Source organism: Melospiza melodia, chromosome 10 (genome assembly GCF_035770615.1).
Source record: "Melospiza melodia melodia isolate bMelMel2 chromosome 10, bMelMel2.pri, whole genome shotgun sequence".
Classification (NCBI taxonomy): Eukaryota; Metazoa; Chordata; class Aves; order Passeriformes; family Passerellidae; genus Melospiza; species Melospiza melodia.
Window position 1 is genome coordinate 25,015,253 of NC_086203.1, and position 19,359 is coordinate 25,034,611.

A 19,359-nucleotide genomic window follows, 5' to 3' on the forward strand; every position below is an offset into this window, starting at 1 on the left:
GGATGGCATCTCTGCAGCCCGTGCTGCCTCCCAGAAGATTGCTCAGCCAACAAGCAGCAGAGGCTGAGCTGTGGCTGTTTTTAAGGAGTTTTATGTGGCCAGGTCATACTCCGAATGCTCCACCCCACACAGGTGAGCTGTGTGCTTCTCCCCTGCAGTAATTTATACCCTTCGGGCAGGTAATCTCAGTAATTGGGTTCACCTTGGGTGGGAATCTGTAGGGAGCAGCCTGGACCCAGCTGGTCTGTCCTAGAGAATGAGCCAGGCCCTGTCTCAGTGTCACTCTATGATCCTGGGGAGGAGGTGTTTCCAAATTTCCTTCCAGCTCCCCTGGGTACAAGAAATGGGGGGAAGGAGCATCTCCTCCTTTCTGTGCCCCAGGGGGGAATGTTGGTCACACTCACACCTCCCAGCCTCTGCAGCACATGCAGGTGGATACTGGTTTGTACACCCACTCATGCACCTCATGCACATCCCAGGGGAGAAATATGATCTGTGCAAAATATTCCCAGGTGGGAACTGGCCAGGCACTGGGGCATAATCTGCTCCCAGGTCAAGCAAATGGTCAAGCAAGTGGATTGGTGAGATCCATCCACACTCACTAGCAGTCTGGGTTAAAAATAAGAAGTGCCTGGGTTGTCACAGATTGTTTCCTCATAGTCAGAATGGGTCATTTCTTGAGCTTATTACAAAATTTAATTAAAATAGTTTTAAACTTTTTTTTTTTTCATTTTACAGCTCCCATTTCTGCCTTCTGGGATTTTATTGGCTCAGCTCTCTTTTTTTATTATTTTCATTACATATTTCTGTCCCTCTCCATCAACTATCACATTTTTTTTTATGACACAGTAAAGCTGAAAGTGGGCTTTGACCCATGGATGTCATGCCTTTGTTAGCAAAATAAAACTGGAAAAGCATCTTTCAAAGAGATTGTATAAAGGGCCACTATGTATATAGTACTCACTTTCTTTAATCCACAGCTGAGTACTTTTTCCAAGCCAAGAAAAAAAGATGCAGACTTCAGTACTTTTAGCATAATTCTCCAGCAGCACAAAAATCACAGAAGGAAATGCTAGTCCCTGCAAACACCAGCCTGAAAACATTGAAGGCGAATCTGATGGTTCAACAAATCTGATGGGGTTTTGCTGAGCAAGTCAAACGTGCAAGTTCAAGGTTGGCTGAGCATCAGTATTATGTTCCAGTCTACCTCCACTGTCATATATTTAATCTCCAGTAATTAAACTTCTAAATGAATTCATTTCACCAGAGCCACAGTGCATGGAGCGAATCAGTGAGTAAATTTTCATAACCTCGGAACCACCTCTGGATCAGGGTGGAGCTGCTGCTCCCTGTGCAGCAGCCTGTGCAGCAGATAGAGATGTAACTGTCAAAATAACGGCAAAACTAAAGGAAAGAATACAAAGAACTCCCTTGGCTCAAGGTTTTCAAGTTCTTTCCTCTTACTAAAGAAATAGAACACACACTCACAAGAGCATATTGTTTTGCTGCAGCCTCTGGTTAAAAAAAAGTTAAAAAATGTAAAGAAGCTGATTAGAAGCTTCTGATTAGAGGTAAAACGTATCACTGATAACATCTAAGCACAAAGTGAGAATTGACAGCATGGTAGGCATGGAACTGCTGACACATGGATTGTTTGCTTTGGTGAGATGAAATGAGTTATTCCATGGTCAAACCCAATGCAGACAGGTAGGGGCAGGGACTGTGTGTCATGGGCTTCCAGAAGGATGCTGCAGAAAAGAGGGGCCTTGCATGTCTTGGTCTTTTGAAGAGTCAGGGTAATGCTTCCACCAGGGGTGCAGATTGGCAAACACAAAAATTTCCCCTCAAACGTCCAGGAAATCAGCATCATGTGACAAGCAAGGCCACGTAATGCTAATGCCTTATGCTTCCATTTTTATCCATTCCATGTGTTCCTTTCTTGAAAGTTGTGGCCCAGTTATCATTTATCAGCGCTTTCATATTTCATTTCTGGACACTGCTACCCATGAATTATCCATCCTTTTCATCTTGCTGAAGAGCTGAACCCTTTGAACTGTGTTCTGCTGCTCTGGTTCAGTTTTACCATTCATTCATCAGCGCGAAGTTAAAACAATCCTGAACAACTTGGGTAGCTGGCAAGCACTGAGGAAGCAGGATCCATTTCTGCCCGGGGGGAAGAAAGCCTCCATGCAATAGCATGGCCTTTGTCTTGCATCTCATAGGTGATGCTATTGATGTGAAGGTTCTATCACATTGTGTGCCAAACCACTTGAGCTAGTTTCAGGTTGCAGCTCCCCCCGGGGTGTTTCCACTCAATATATAAAATAACCAGATCTGCTCTCTGTCCACTCCCAGCCTGGACACTGCTTAGTCAGCTCCCCAGTCTTGGCAAGCTGAAGCGAGAAAGTGGAGCTGCACTCCCTGCCTAGTTATTATCATTTCATCAATGATCACTCCTCTTAATGCTATGGAGCACATGGCAAAACAATGAGCAAATTGCATGTTTTCCTGAGGTGAGCAGAAAGCAGTGAAGTGACTGTAAAACACAGCACACAGATGTGTCAATGCATTCATTGTGCTCACCTCTGCAGCAGTGCTTTAGTTCATGACCACAGAGCTGCTGATTGCCTTGCTGCAAGGAAAAGGACTCTGGGGTGCATGGAAGAGATGCAGTTCTGCTTCCCCACACATCAGGAACATCAGGATTCTGGGATCTGATCTGGGTCATGTGCTGCTATTTTTTTTTTTATAATTATCTCAACATTTACCACTAGGAACTATGGTACAAATAACAGTGATCATAGCTTTGCCTTGTAGACCTTTATGTTAGCTCCCTTTATTTTATATTGTTATTTTGCATTATAATTCATAACTATGGGGTTTTTTGCACTGTGCTGACATGAAATATCAAGGAGGGTTTTTTTTGGAAGAGTTGGACACCAAGTGGAAGGACTATAGCAAACTACAGCATTAAGAGTTATGGTAGAACTCAGAGATCTTAGAGGTCTGTTCAAACCTTAATGATTCTATTCTGTGACTACTGTTGGATGACTTGGACTGAGCCAGAACACCAGAAATTGAGTGTGAAAAGGGGCCAGTGTGCCAACAGCCCCTCCACAGGCAGGGCTGAGGAGGCAGGGCTCAGAAAGCAGGATTTCAGATCTGGCCTGGGGATGCTGTCCAGACCTTCTGCTTTTGAGGAGATGGGAACTGGGTCTGCTGGGAAGAGTTTAGAGTTTTGTTGATTTAACCCTCTCAAGCTGTTTAAAAATAACATTTCCTGTACTTAAAACATATCTCTGCTATTCCTGTGTCCCATGGTTTTTTATCACTCTTTTTTTTTTTTCCTTTTTTTCCCCCCTGGTTAATGAGTTCTCACAAAATGCCTGGAGGCATGTAACTACTCTAGCATGAAGTTTGGGTTTAAGGAACAGGACCTTGGGGCCCTTCTGCCCAGGAAAAATGCCAAATACAGGATTTTACCTTAAAGGATACCCAGGGGATCCAGAGATGGCAACAGCATCAGTTACCAGACTGGATTTCTCCAGCAAAAGCTGCTGGACAAGCTGGGCAATGCTGGAGAAACTCAGTTTGTCAGATGGGAAACTGCTCTTGGGGTATTCATGTTAAACAAGTGTTACATACAGTAAGGCAAGAGATTCTGCAAAGATTTTATTATAGCACACTCAGTCTGGATATTTAAAAGGTCATAAGGAAAATGCCTTAATTTTTCAGGTCATTCCTAAAGAACTTAATCAAAATTCTCTGTAAAGAGCCCGAAAGCACCAAGAAATCCATCACCTGAACTCTCCAAGCTGGGCTTATTAATCATCAAAATCAAACCAGTCTTTTTAATTAAAAAAATACACATGAAGTACTCATCTCAGCGCAAGAGGCTCAGGTTCAAGTCCTTTTTCTGCTCATTACAGGTTTAGCTTTTTTTTTCCTCCCTCCTGCTGGAATTGCTTAATTTGTATAAAAAGAGGAGCATTAATCAGATGAGAGCTCCTGCCAGTGTAATGTGGTTGTTGGGGTGAGGTGGAAATGCCCCTGCAGGTCTCCAAGCCGGGCTCATTTCAGGGGATTCAGGGGAGTGTCAGGGCTCCGAGTGCTCCTCTGCTGTGTCACCGTTCCCTGCCTCTCCGAGCCAAAATCCTGTCCCCAGGAATCCCCTCCCATCCCAGCACAGCCTGTTCCTGTGTCTGCATTGAGCGACGGAGAACTGGGGCTTCTCACCAGCTCTAGGCTAAATCAGCACAAAAGGGGGGTAATTCCATCCCATTTTACATGCAAGCTCAAAGGCATCTTGAACTGCTAAAAGTAGGTGTGCCCATTATTTATTAGCAGTTAGACAGTGTCATGTATCAGAAAATGCAACAAAATTGGCTTATTGTGGGCTTTTTTGCCCTATCCAATATATTTTTATTGTTTATTTTGATTTTAGGAAAGAAGCGCTAGAGGAAAATTCACCAACTTAAACGTTTGCCAATGTTTTCACAGAAATATTTGCCACTGGAGGTCAGCTCCACATTTCCAAGAGTAATTTAATAACCTAAATCTATTATATCAAAAATCCCTCTGGACTCCTTGCAGACTAGAGAGATGTTCATAGGTCATTTTAAGAACATCAACATATACTTTGAAGATGACTCCAGAATCCCCCCTGTGCTATAGATTATTGTTGGACAAATTGTCCCTGAATCTATTTATTTGTATATATTTATTTTTTTGCAGTGCTATGAGAAAGCATTGGTTTATCTGGCTGAAAGTGTCTTGCTGTAGTTACACAACTGATGTTTGGCAGAGCACAGCAATACTGACTGAGAAAACAATGGAAAAGATTAAAAGTTACCTAGGAAAGATTTATTTACTCAAAATTGTTTTGTGGAACTCTACAATTTAAAACCACTCTAACATCAAAACAGATGCTACAAATGATTTCACTGGATCCCACTGCTCAGAATGCCTGAAATGATGATCTGTGCATTTCTTGAATGCCTTTTGCATCTTTCAATGTGCACATTTTTCTTTTCTTTCAAATGGAAAAAGGAAATTTCACCCAGGCATTCTCAAAAAATTGACAAACTTTAAACAAAAAGCCATTCAAGTCAATGTAGGCTGGATTGATGAACCTTCAGGTTACACTGGCTAGCAGGCAGGCAGGAGCTCAGTGTGTGCACAGAATGCTGGAAAGGCTCAAAGCCAGGTCGGTTTTGGGCAGTGCAGGCTCTCCTGGCTCCGGGGGCTGATTTTTGATTTGCCTTTGCTGCGCCTGCACTGCAGCCCTGGGCCAGCCCCACTGCCCTGGCACCCAGGGACACCTGGCCCTTGGGCTGCTTCAGCAGAACCACGCTCACAACCCAGCCAAAAGTGGAGAGCAGGGGTTCAGCCAGACTGGGAGTGCAGCATCCATTCAGTGCCACACAGAAGTGAAGCTGCTACACATGGAGAAACCTGAGCTTTGGGCAGTCAGAGGCACATCCCTTCTTCCAGGCATCCCCTCACGCCCTGCAGACAATAGAGAGAGCAAATTAAGCAAGCAAATAAATAATATCTTTTAAGCTTTTTGCTTCTTTATGAGGTTTTTCAGCAGACACAGAAGGTTTCCTGTCCTGCTGGCCAGGCAGAGCATCCCCAGCTTGCTGAGCCTCACAGAGCAGCAAATCCTGCACTTCCATCCTCAGTGCTGCAGTGGAGACAGCAGGGCAGCAGGCCAGCTCTGGCTGAGTGACCCAACAGGAGTGTGAGTGAGGAAAACCCTGACCTAACTCTTTCTGCTGTTCACTCAGAGCATCCAGGCAGGGGCCAGCTGCTGCCCATCCTTCCTCATACCTACAACATGAACTAAGAGTCACTGCTCATTTTCTGGCCTGATCCTAGAGCAGCACACATGCTTAAGCACATCTAATAAATGTTTTTCCTAGCTCAGAGAAGACTAACATTTATTCCTGCTTTAGAAAAGATTATACCCTCTAAGTATACCCTTGCATTGCTCTGGCTGTATGCAGCTGGTTTGGGATGAGATGGCTGCAGATTCTGGCTGGAAAAACACTCATAAAACAAAGAATCCAGAAATCCTTCAGTTGCATGAGGAGGGATATTCTGCAGCCAGAGGAAAACCCAGCACCTCAGCTGCTCCCTGAGAGATGCAGGGGATCTGTTCCTCCCACACCAGCAGCACTGGGTGATCTGGGCAGAGCTGTCTTTGCTGCTGAGGTTGAGCCTCTCAGCAGGGCAAGGACAAGGAGAGTTTTTCTGGGGGAAGATTGGAAAGTGTTTGTGTCCCTGGATAGTCTGTGGAAGTGTGTGGGTGTTTCTGCTTGCTTTGAGGGCTCAGTTCCACAGAATACTTAGGCACATGTGTAACCAGAAGGGACGTCCAGGAGGAGTCCTGCAGAGACAGACGCTTCAGCCTCTCAGCTGCAGCAGCATCCAAACAGTTTTCCACGAAATCTCAATTGCTTTTCTTTTGTTCCAGCCACAAAAATAGCTTTCATTCTGGCAAGTCACTGCCTCTGTAGCAGCTGAATTAAACTCAGTTTGAAGTACAGCATGTCCTCCCCACTACAAACAAAAAATATACCAATACAGGTAAGAGATCTTGCACTACTGAATATTATCTGGCTACTAATGTGAAAAACAGAATTAATTCAATACCAAAAAGTTGTGAGAAAGTTTGTGCAAAAGCAACATCAATTATAGGGACTGTGTCATACCAGAACTAATTTACAACAATTTCTGTTTACATTACTTGGCCAGCGCTGCTTATTGAGTAATTAAATGGCCAGATGACACACAATCAGATTCAGAAGCCTTGAATGTGAATGAATATCAGTTTCCCAATTCTGAAAGGAATTTAATAATGGAAATGTCCACTTACTGTCCAGTCAACCATATTCTGGAGAAAGCTGAAAAGCTGTGATACCCATGAGATCATCTTTGTGGTATTTTTTCCAGAACAGAAGTAAACCTGAGCTATTGCCTCATAGGGGAACAGGATTTGGGATGAAAACCCCCCTCTTTTCATCTTCACATAATGAAGCTTTCTGACTGGGATTCCTATGTCATTAAAACAGACACATCATTAAACCAGACACTTCATTAAATTTGGAAACACATTTAAAGCAGTGTGGGATAACTTCCTAGAACTATAAAGAAAACAATTACGGTTGTAGCAAAAGAAACATTTTCCACCCAACATTATTCAGTATGCATTGAATACCTAGTATTTAATATGCATTGAACACAGTGCCTTGTGTTGTATAAAGACACCGTGTTTCTCAGCATATAAACATTTAATTGCAATGATGTCTCACATTTCAGCTGCAAAGCTAGACACATATGTTTTCTGAATGTGTCAAAAAAGCAAGACACCAACTAGCCTTGGTATATTGAGAAGAACGTGTTTAAACCACATGCCAAAGTAAACAGGAAAACTAAACTATTGGTTGGGATGTGTTTTTGGTTTTTGTGGGGTTTTGTTGGTAATTTTTAAGCATTACAATGTTTTATTGGAGCCCTAATACATATTACAAGGAATATATATGAAAAATTGTTGATTCATCTACAAAATGAATTTACACACCCACCTGAAAAGACTCTTGAAATTTTGAAGAGTGTCAAAGTCCCACTTTGCTCACATGTATTTTCCTTCTCCTGCTTAAAAATCCAGAATGTGCCTAAATAAGTGACAGATTTAGTTAGACTAAGTTTTAGAGTCAAACTGCAGCAGAGACCCTGTTTTGTACAGAAAGCCATCCTACAGAAAAGCAGGGCTGAGGCAGCTGCAGGAACTCAAATTTTGTGTCAAGAGGCCCTATGCAGATGAACAGACACGACAAAATATGGAGGAATTACTTACCAAAGGCAATAATCCCCATCTGCAAAACTGTTGAACAAGGTAACTGAAAGTTTCCTTGATGAATTTGCATTTCATGGGTAGAGAACCATTCATTTTATTCACTCAGCTATATCATGTCTGATAAACATATTTTCCATGACACCTTCTAGGACTTCTTTTAGGTACCTACAGAATTAAAGCCCAAACCCATGAATTGTAGAGCCAGTGTGAGGGAGATGGTGAGAAAAGCATCACACCCACACAGCAGCCCAGGCTTGTGCCAGATTAGTGTCTGCATCACCATGGCTTGATGTAAACAGAAATTTCCTGTCTTGGATCAGGAATGGGGATTTTGATGTGTAAAGGATGGGAGGATGAAAGGGTAAAGCCCCTGAGTACACTCAACAACAGGCCCAAGTTGGAAATGCTCCTGGAGACTCACACTTCCAAGGAATTGCTTCCAAAATTTGCCTGGTTTGCACATTCGCTGTTAGTACACCCTGGGATTGCCCTATGGAGGAGAAGCACCTTGTCTCCCAGCCATTCCAAGGAGCAAACAGACTGGGATTTAGTCCAGGCAGGTGTTGGCTGGTGATGGATCTGTGTTCCCTTACCAGCTGTGTCTGTTTACAGGGCATCTGCTCGGCTCAAACACTGCAGGGTGATGCTGCAGTTTGTGCTTGGGCCAGCATAACTGATGGGAGGCTTTCCTGGCTGCCCATCATCCATCCCTGAAATACCAGTATGCTTTAGGAGATGAAATAGCCCAGTTGGTGCCTATTAAGCTCCTGCCTCAGACACAGAGGCAGGGTAGTCCTGGAGAGGGATCTTAACACGCTTTGGGTAAGGCTGTTATGGTGAGCACCATGCAGAACACCTGGCAGGAGATAACATCCAGACTTTTGGCTGAAAGACAGACTCACAGAGAGGGCCCAAGGGAGAGAAGGGAGGCCAGGACCTCTCCATCAGCATTCCAGCACAAGGAGGCAGAAGTGCAAGAGGATCTGTTTGAATTAGGATGTTAACTGGACTGGGATAGATGGGAATTGTTGATGCAGAGAAAACCAACATCCACTGGTCTAAACTGTGCAATACTGTCAGGATCTACATTGCTGGGATTGTCTGAAGCCTGCTCTTAGGCTTTTTGCTGTCAGATTCCACTTGAAAACTGTTTCTTTCTCACTTTGTGGATGCAGCATCTGTCTGCTGGGAGAGGAGGGATACGCATAATTAAGTGCAAATAGCGTTCTCATGATGCAATGCAGAGTCATCTAATATTTCCCAGGTACCCCATCTCAAACAACTTGGCAGGAATTTACCAGTTGTGAGGCTGGGATTTAAGAACAGCAGTAAACTTGTGTGGTCCTGCAGAAGAGCTCCTGATGCACAGTGCTCTGATCCTACCCTTGAGAACAGCTGTGCAAGTCCACACTTATGGCTGGGCTGGTATTTTGAAGGGAAGCTTGGTTTAGTTTATGTGTTTTTCCTCCTTTTCCTTTAAGACAGCCTTCACTTTAAACCCAAGATCTCTGAATTTAGCACAGGGGGACAGTGCTGTCAGGCCACTGCAAGTGGCTGCTTTGTGTAATGTTCAAGAGACTCAACGTAGGAGACTAAAATCCCCCATAAGTAATCCCTATGGAAAGTGTGGAGGAGTGCAGTATTTTATGTCAAAATGCAGGAGGGCCATTTAAGAACAGCTGAGTGGTTTGTTGGTCGCATTTATGCTGGAAGGAAGAGAGAATGAACAGTCACCAAGGCTAGGAGAAAAGGGATGTGGCTCCTGAGTATGCAGAGGGATCAAGAAGAGTCAATTGAGTGGTTTCCATCTCTCCCAGCCCTGACATTTCCCTTCTGCCACAAGCACATTGGGCAGGATAAGCTCACTTCTTTAGCAAATGCTTAGTTGTTGCAAATGCTCAGAATGTCAGCTGTTTGTCACATTTTTTTGCCTTTTAGCTGGACCCCCAGAGCATTTTTGACTTTTGGCAAAAAGAATTGAGATACATATTACTTATTTATATAAGTAAAAGTACAAGCCAGGAAATTCCCTCATGATTCCTCATTCCAGACTAAGTTCTTGCTACCACTCCTCCTGACTCAGCCTTGGCAGGTGGCTCAATAAATTGATAATATGCTGCACAACCCTACAAGGAGCTTTATCAATGAAAACAAGCCCTCAACAGGAATGTTCAGTCGCTCTTCTCCAGTGGAATCAGCCTAAATGTAACGCTTTCATCCCAAGATAATGTTAGTCTGCAGATTTGGATCTGTTCTCACTGCTCCAGGGCTATTTATGTCTTCTTACCTTGAGGGTTTACTAATTAGCAGCCTTCTTCCACACCCTTTGATATCACTGAAGTAATCTCAGTGTAAGGGACTGCATCCTCATGCTGTCTCTGAGGGAGTGGAGAGCAGCTGGAATCATTCAGAGTGTGAGAGTTTGAGCAGTTCCCCAGGAGCAGTGATTGAAAGATGGCAATAGTGCTGCTTACTCAAGGGAAGTGCCCTGGCTGCTTCAGGAGGGCTGTGGCTGACGGGGTAGGAAAGATATTCACCCTGAGCTCAGTCAGAACCCCTGGTCAGGTTTGCTGGTTGTAGTTGTGCTGAAATGAAGAGAGAATGAACTGTCACTATGAGGGGAGGGATGTGGCTCCAGAGTGGAAGGTGTCCTTACCCAAGGCAGGGGGGAGGCGGAACAAGATGATCTTTAGGTTCCTTCCAACACAAGTCATTCCATGGTCTTCTTTCATCCACTCAGGGAGAGGCATTCATTAATGAATACAGAACAAACTTTCCTTTTCCAAGCTTGATGCACTTTGCATTTACCACACTCAGCCCTATCTCAGGATGGTAGCAATTTCCTTCACCAGGCAGCAGCTTTCAAAGGAAGAGCTGGCACAGGTGGCTTCTCAGAACAAAGGAAAAGACAATAATAGTAGCTTTTTCTTTTTTCCTTTGAATGTTTTGCCTGCAGGGCTGTGTTAAGTACGAAGCAGATGACAAGCTAAGGAGATTGTTTCGGCTGATGCAGGAGTCCATCTCTGTTCTGGTGCAAAGAGATGACAGCAACACGTGTGAGACAGCCTGGCTGAACTGCAGCCTTCATGTGAGATGTTCACATCTCAGTAGACTTCAAGATAAATGGCCTTTATCTTGTCTTCCATATGGTTTTGCTTTCCATGTGGTAAGTGAATAATAACATTGGCTGAAAGAGAGCAGCTATCAGACTGCACCAAGCTGGGAAAGCAGGGAAGAGGAGAGAAAAATTCAGAGGGCAGGGAGAAACCCTCCATGGAGGATCCTGATGGAATATGACAGGATGAAAATGGTACAGCAGAAATGGGCAGCTCAGGAGGCTGAAGAGAGCTTGCCCAGCAGGTGGGGTGAAAGGCAGGTAATCTGGGTGAGAAAGGATCACATCCCTGGCACTGTTCACTCTCTCACCTGGGCTTGGACAAAACCACTCTCTGGTCAGTTTGCTTCAGGCCAAGCATGTGCTTCAGCATGTAGGTGGTTCAGAGTCTTGGAGGGAAGGTTTTCTGTTACAACTGACATCATCAGGGGTTTTGCTGAGCATGTCACTGGGACTGTGCACTCTGCGATGCTCTAGAGAAGAGGCAGGAGCAATATTGGCTCTATTTCAGCATGATGATTACATTACTGACTCCCACAGAGTAAGCTAGGAGCTGCAAACACAGTCCTTCATCCCAGCAATATTTTATACGTTAACATATTAGTTGTCAAGGTTAAAGAGATATGAAATACATATTAATAGCCAAAGCAAATGTGCTCAATGAGATGGCAGATCCACACTTCAATAGGTCTTTGGTTTTAGAAGCCAATTTAGCCCAGGTCTATTAAGAGCTCTTCCTGGTGAAAGAGTGAGGGTATTTTCTCTGCTACAATCATATCAGCCTGTACTCTGGGTTAATGGAGATAAGTATTACTGCCAGATTTTGTTCTTTCCCTGCATGTAATCTAATGCCAGATGGTTGTGAATGGGTATTAAATCCCTCATGTGCATGACCTCCCCAAGGTTTTTATCATTAGAACCTTAAAATAATTCAAGGAAAGCTTTCCCTAAGCCTGATCATAAACCTCCTAATGAGGAGCTGAAGTTACAAAGAAAATCCTTTCTTTAATTCTCATTTGGTGTTTTTTCCCTCCTTAATGACAAACAAGCAAGAATTCAGAGATGCCTTAAAACTATTTTCATAGAAAACATAAAAAAATGAGCATTCAGGTGAACAGTTCAGGTTCCCAGTGAAGTTCAGACATATAGAAACTGAAGAGCCACCTTCAGCCTCCAGTGCCTGGGCCAGTAACATCACCACCATCCCTCAAGGCACATAAAAGTTACTCTGTCAGTAACTGACTGTTTTATTCACAGTGCAACATAACACCTTGTGTCAGAATAAATACGATCCAATGTCAAATGAGAAATTCAAATGGGACCTTACAGAAGTGCAAAGACTTACATGAACACTCTCTTCACACTATCTGGAGTTATGCAAGTGCAGCTGAATTCTCAGAGATTTTCCTGGGAGTTTTCTGTCCTTCATTTGCACAGCATGGAGGATACATTTTATGATTTTACTTTTGGTTTTCTACTTGCTGTATACTGCACCAAGCCTTACTTGCTGCCTGTTGCTTGAGCACACAAGAGAAAATTGTTCATATCCTCATGGGTCTTCTGTACTTCTCATTAGTGAATCATCCAAACACAACAAAAGTATTCCTGCAGCTAAATCACACATTGTGAGAACAGGGAGGGGTGAGAAATAATAAAAATAAAATAAAGAAGTTTCAGAAATTTTGGGGTGTCCAAACTGTCCAAAAAACTTCACAAGGGCCTTTACACTGTACATGTAAGACTCAGCTCCCATTAATATCTGTACTGGGAATATGCAACATCTGCAAAAATCCCCAGTCCCTGGCCAAAACCACAGAAGCAATCATCCTGAAAGAGTTTAGTTCGGGTAACTGAGGAAACTGAACCCAGTTCATTGGGAGGGCACTCAAATGCATGAGCCCTTAATCATGGGACAACCTTGCCTTGCCCTGAAATCCCGCACTCACCTCCCATCACCTAGGAAGATGACTCTGAAAGATAACATGCTACTTCCAAGATCTGACGCTAGAGCAGAGCCACCCAGCACGGCAGGAGATGATTTATTTAGAAATAAATGAACAAAATATGAATAAAAATACAAAACCTGCCTCAACACCCAGAAGTACCCTGTCATGTCACCAAGGATGGCATCACTGTGCAGCACATGGTTTCCCCAAACCAGAGCCACTCTTGTCCACTTCTCATGCAGCCACACAGACAGGGCATGTGCAGGCACCTGCTCTGTATTCTGTCACAGATGCAGGTGGCCTCTGGAATGGGAGAGGCAGGGATCCTTTGCCAGAGCTCAGAGCTGAACCAGGAGCACTGAGCTCCAAACAGACACTGGAGAAAACAGCATCTTGATGGGTAACAGCAGTTCATTAAATGTTTGAATGTAAGGCTGCCCCTTCTTACCTGCAGCTCCAGATGTCCTGCCCTCACTGCAGCCTCACCTCTTAGGTAAATTTGTCCTCTTCACCTTAATTCCATTCCTGTTTTATATTCACTGCTTCTGTCCACACCCAGTCTCACCCTGCTTAATTATCATTGTATTTATCCCCACATTTTCTTTATCAGCCTTGTTAGCAGCTCATTACCTCCCTGACTCCCATATTCCAAAGCCCCCTTTACCTGGTTCTGCTCCCTGCCCACCCACCCACTCCTCACTACCCTTGTGCCCACTTGCCTCCCTTGGGCATCTCCAGTGAGGCCAGCTTGATGTCATTCATCCCCATCCCAAACTATCATCTGACCTAGAAGAGGTGTTTGTCTGGACAAGGAAATCGTTCATGTGAAACACTGGCAAAGACTCAGGGCCAAAGCCCTGTCTGAATTTGGAAGGCATCAGAACTGGGAATGGAGCACAACAGAGACAAATTGTTGCCCCCCTCATCCCTTGGTATAATTTTCCTCCCTGGCACCCTGGCCATGCCCCAGAACCACCATCGTGGGCTGTGGAGGAGCAGCAAGGAAAAGGCAAAGCTGAATGTGGAAGGAGCTAATGAAGCTGTGCAGAGCCCTTCAGCCTGCAGCCAGTGAAACCCTGCCCAAGTGCAGTGTTTTACAGCAGCACGAAAGCTATTTGTTATCCCAGGCCAAAAAGAAAAAAAAGAGTTGTTGGTTTCTGTCCATTCCTCAGATGCCATGTCTTAAAAGAACAAAGGAGCAATGCTGCCACCAGGCCCCACCAGAGAGGGACGTGCTGGGGCTGCAGGACAGGCCACTTGTCCTGGAGAAACCTAACACTGAACTGGGGAATGGGACACGGGCTGCAGGACCCTGGTGTGCTCCATCTCTGGGGATGAGGAGTGCTCCTGGCACACCACCCTGGCACCTCCACAGCCTGAGAGCAAGGAGGGAGGCACGGGGTGAGCGGGTTTGCTCTGCAGCACTTTGGAGACAAAGCAATTTTACTAAAAAAGGAACTTGGAGCACTTCGGTCCATCAAGCAAGAGGCTGTGCCAGCTCTGTCTCCAGCCTGCTCAGTCCCTGGCGACCAGGAGGAGGAGGAGGAGGAGGAGGCAGTGGGAGGAAATGGCAGCAGGCGCTCTGCTCTGCACTGGCGGCTCAGGGCCGGCCACAAAAGAGCCCGAGGGTCTCTGCCAGCCCACAGAAGGGTGGGGAGAAGCAAACAGGGGTTTGGGGGCTGCTCTCACCAAGGAGCAGCAGGACACTGGTGGGGAACCTCTCCCTCTGCTTTCCCCTTCCCAGTCCTGCTGCCCAGTGCATGTTCCCCAGGGCACGAACCCACTCCTGCTGCGAGTCTGTGTCTCACCATGCCCTGGGACACCACACTCAACAGGGACCCACCCCTGCCCCAGGGTGCTGCTCTGGAACAGCACTCTCAAAAGCACTTCTGGCTACATGGATAATATCAACTTATTATAGCATTTCCCTTTATAGCTGTGCTGCAGACGGCGTTTTCAAATCACTGTAAAGCATTCTTGCTTTTTCTTTCCATCCCTCAGTGCAACTTGACAAGTTTTGTGGTTCTTTTCTTAATATGTGGGTTTATTTTATGTCACTGAGCGCTGGCAAGGACAGAGAGGCTTTTAAGTCACAGTAATCTGAATTTTAGAAATAACAAGCTACAAAGATCTGTGATTAAATGTGGAGCACATAAGAGCAGCAAAAACAAGTACTCTGTGTTCTTTAAAAGATCATTTGGGTAACAGTGACATAACCTAAGTACCCAGTTGCAGTCCAATTTAATCAGTAAATATGCCTCTGGAGCACAACCATCTCACTCAGGAAAAGAAACAGAAGTACAGTCACCACCAGTAGGAGAAATTAATGCATTCCACTTAGACAAAGATTAATTATTATGAATCAATCAAAAAATACATTTGCCCCAAGTGGGAGTATATGGTCTTGTATTCATCAAGTTGCTTTCAAATAATCATTAAACATCTAAAGACAGAAGACAATTTTGTTCACCCAAAACAAGCACTACAAAATGAGGACCACCTTTTTTAGTCTGCAGCATTTTGATCTAAAGTAATTGCCCAAAAGTAGGACAGGCAGAATATCTGCTAGTAGGAATGTATATGGGTGTAGAGGACTCTGCTAATTCCAGTATCATTTTTCATGTAAGAGTTTTCCTGTCAGTGCTGATTTTTCAATATAATTTTTATCATAAGTTTACCAAATTAAATTTATGTTTTTTATAATTTTGTCCAGTTTAAGGGCCTCAGCTATAAACTCAATGGCATCTCAAAGGGTCATAAATCAGATTAAAAGCCAAAAGTTACCACAGTTGAATGTTTTCAAGAAAAATGAACATGGTGATTCCAGGAAGGGCAGGAGTAGACGTCCCTTTGCATAGGGGTTCTATTAAAAATACTTCAGAAGGATGATGGTGGGACAAGTATGTCTGAAACAGACTGGGTTATTAACAGCAGGCCTGGCTCCCCTGCATCTCTTACATTGCATTTTCCATTTGTCTCTGGGCAGTCCTGGCATCTCCCTGTGACATTGCTCTGGGTAAGACAATGTGCAAGAACAAGAACACAGTCAAAATAAAATTAATTTGTCATTTACAAGAGAAAAGAAAAAGTGCAAAATTAAGGGACAGCAGGAAGCAACTATGTTACCAACTGGAGAATATTATTTTTTTATTAAATTTATGTGTATGGGAAGTTTATTCTGTGGAACATTCCCCAAACCATCACTCCGTATTCATGGCTTAGCGTTCCTGGTGGGATGGGGAATGAGAAACTTGTTTCCTTTTACTTTGCAGGGCCAGGGTGAGGCACAAAGCAAATATCAGATGATCCTGATGAGTCCTTTCCAACTCAGTATATTTCATGATTTCTATCATAATTTATTCAGCAGAACCCCAGATGCTGAGGTTGACTTCACAGCCAACTTTATCTGGGAGATTAAGAGATGCCCTTCCAGGTAAAGCATTCTTCCTCTTTTAAATAGTCTTTTTCTCCAGGGTTGGAGACACAGAGTAAGGCTCAGGCCTCACCAGCCCAAGCAGCACTGGTGGGCAGGGCTTCCACTGACACTTTTTCCATTACAAATAATGTTCTACCCTAACATACTTTGTTTGACACCAATAAATCAGGGCAGCTCTTTTAATCATATCTGAGACTGAACTAGGCCGATTTTTTTAAAGGTTAAAAAATTTGGTGACTTTTCAAAAACCCTTTTTTTTTTTTTTTCTTTTTTAGTGGCACAGTCCAGCACTCCCTGTTCCTGGCAGCAGCTCAGAAATGCTCTGAGACATGCATCTTTTTGTGTCAGTTCTGACCCAAATGAAATCAAGAAACCTTGGAAATCTCACAGGAGATGGATTTTTGTGAGTTTTCCAATTTAAAGAGGTGGAGATAAACCAAGATAAGCGTGTGAGAAAAGATCTGCAGCATATGGAAGGTTCATCTATAACCAGATATGTCTGCCTTTATTTTTATGGCCTTACACTTTTCTAGAGATATGCCTACAGGCACTTGATTAACACTGGAGCAGTTATGTAAATGAATGAATGGGACAATAGATGTAGTAGAAGAAAGCCTTCATTCTGAACTCTGACAAGTGCTTTGCTTTCCAAAGGAGAGATTGTTTTAATTGGCCAGCTAGCTGCTTAGAGTGGGTTAGAAAGGACAGGGAGAGGACCTTCAAAAGCCAAGCAATTCTGAGGCTTTTCCCAAGCAGCAGCAATGATAAAAGAAAAATCTTGTTTCTGTTACTAATAATTTAAAAATGCTGCACTTTGTCATCAATCTCAATTTGCCATAATGAGCCTTGCAGGAAGTTCAAAAGTTGCAGTGGGACAAAAATGGGCTTCAGGGTTGTTGGGCAATTCTGAAACATGATTCCAATTGCACCAGATAATGTCTGTGTTACCCTAAATAATATTTTCTTATTATGCCTGTTGTGGAGTCTGTATGCATGTGTAAGCATACATATATTTATAGATACACATAAATATAGAGAGCCCATGTGTCTACATGAATGTTCATATTAACAAATGTCAAAGGCAAGGCTCATTCAATCACTATAAAGGTTTAATTTCTTATCTAGTGCATTCCATGTTTTACTTGGTTGAAGGCCTAGCATTTACATTTTAATTATCTAAGATTTCCTCTCTCCCAAGGAACACACTGGTTTGCCATGTTCAGTAAAGTAATGAAATGTAGAATAAATCTTTCTAGTGGAATAACTACATGATACTAAACCCATGTTTTATCTTATCCTCACCATGTACTTCAGTTTCTTTAAGTGTATCTTTGTAGCAACCAAACTTGCCATAAATTAGTTATGATGATATTACAGCTGAATTTCATTTCAAAGTCTCTCAGCAAGTTGTTAAGCATTTGTTGTCTAGGTCACTGCTGAGGAAATTTGAAAACTCTGATATGATTTATGAATATTACTATATTAGTACAGTATAAAAGGCTATGGGGAACACAAGCCCATAAACCGTTGTTTAATTTCGTTCCAATAAAAATTTCATTTCTTATAGCAAAACAAACAAGTAAATCAATGTTGAATGATTCTGTTGTTTTATTACGTAACTTATAATTTGCCTTGAGACATCCAAGCCAAGTAAAATCTGAGACCCTGCTCATTTTTGTTGAAACAGGATTAGTTAACACTTAGAATTATTCTGCAGAGGTTGCTTCCTTGAATGGCATCCATAATGTGATGTAAGAGAAGAAAGTCCAGGAACAAAAGGTTTGGCTTTTTTCCCCCCTATGTATAATTATCTTATCCCTATTATTAGCCAATTTCTCAATGTAAACTTTTTTGTTCAGAAGTTTACTCAACTGTTCATGGGATAATTAGTTTCCTCAAATTCCTACAACATCAGTATTCAATTTAAGAGGTGCTGTTACCTTGAGACTTGATGTTGTATGAGTTGCATGGACACAGAACTCCTGTTGCTCCCCATGTAGCCCATCCCCATAGCTGGGGAACAGTCCCATCTGTACGAGTCCCTCTCAGCTCATGGAATGGGAAATGCTGAATAGTGAGAAGACAAGGTTAAAAGAGTCAAACCTTTGGCCATTTTTGCCAAATCACAAGCAAATCACAGCTTATATTAATCACCATGTGAAGATTGAGCTCTTCTTTAAGAAACTGCAGTTTGTGGGACTTGCACATGGAGGAACATGGTGACATTTTGGAGGATCTGGCTGTTGCTGTCTAAAGCAGCAAGTCTGTTGGCTTTTCCAGTACCATGCAATGAAAATGTCCCTCATACTAGTGAAGGACTAACCTAAGCCAGTATAATTTCTAATTTATTGTAGATGTATATGTGTTAGCTTCTCAGAAATACTGCAGACATTTTTCAATCACTGGGAGGCAGTAATCCTCAAGCCCAACTAGGTTTTTCTCTTGGACATACTGCTTGACCTTAGGTGGGTCACTTAATCTTTCATTCTCACTCTGTTTTGCTGTCTATAAAAGTATGATAATATTGGCTCACAGCACCTGCTGAATAAGCCAATATTCCACACAAATAGCTGATGTGAGATTAATATTTCTAAAGTACTCTGTTGCTGAGAATTGCTGTCAGCCCAAAGTGTATGCTACTGTAATTATGGTGTACAATAGAAATGAGGCAGCTTGTGGCTATTCTTGAGCCAGCCTCTGTATCTGCTGCCTGACTTCACACGTACATGTCCAATGGAAAAGAGATTTAAAAATAAAAGTGTCCTTGAAACTAGATAAGAAACTTTCAGCCAATAAAGAATGTCCATCAACACCTACTTGGGGGTACAGGTTATTTTCCAGTCTGTTCTGCCCGATTTCATGTCTTTGTGTACTCAAATCCACCATTCTGGCTGGTAAAGGAGGAAGGGACAGCTTTGGGAGGACTGTGGTAGGTCAGGGTACAGCAGGGTTTGAAAAGACCCCTCAGGGTTTTGAGTCATGATGTCTGCTGAAGCCACAC

The 19,359-nt window shown here is 43.3% G+C and overlaps 1 protein-coding gene across 1 annotated transcript in view; it reads right to left on the bottom strand.

The window, feature by feature from the left end:
- Positions 1-3,689: 3,689 nt before the first annotated feature.
- The window catches only part of LOC134422367 (uncharacterized), a 41,923-nt gene continuing 26,253 nt past the window's right edge, over positions 3,690-19,359 (bottom strand). Inside the window, exons 4-7 of the mRNA XM_063164341.1 lie at positions 18,299-18,425; positions 7,590-7,679; positions 6,881-7,059; positions 3,690-6,564 (exon numbers count right to left, since the gene is read on the bottom strand). Of these exons, the coding sequence (XP_063020411.1) occupies positions 6,409-6,564; positions 6,881-7,059; positions 7,590-7,679; positions 18,299-18,425 (552 nt within the window). The 3' untranslated portion in view covers positions 3,690-6,408. The remainder of the gene's footprint in view (positions 6,565-6,880; positions 7,060-7,589; positions 7,680-18,298; positions 18,426-19,359) is intronic.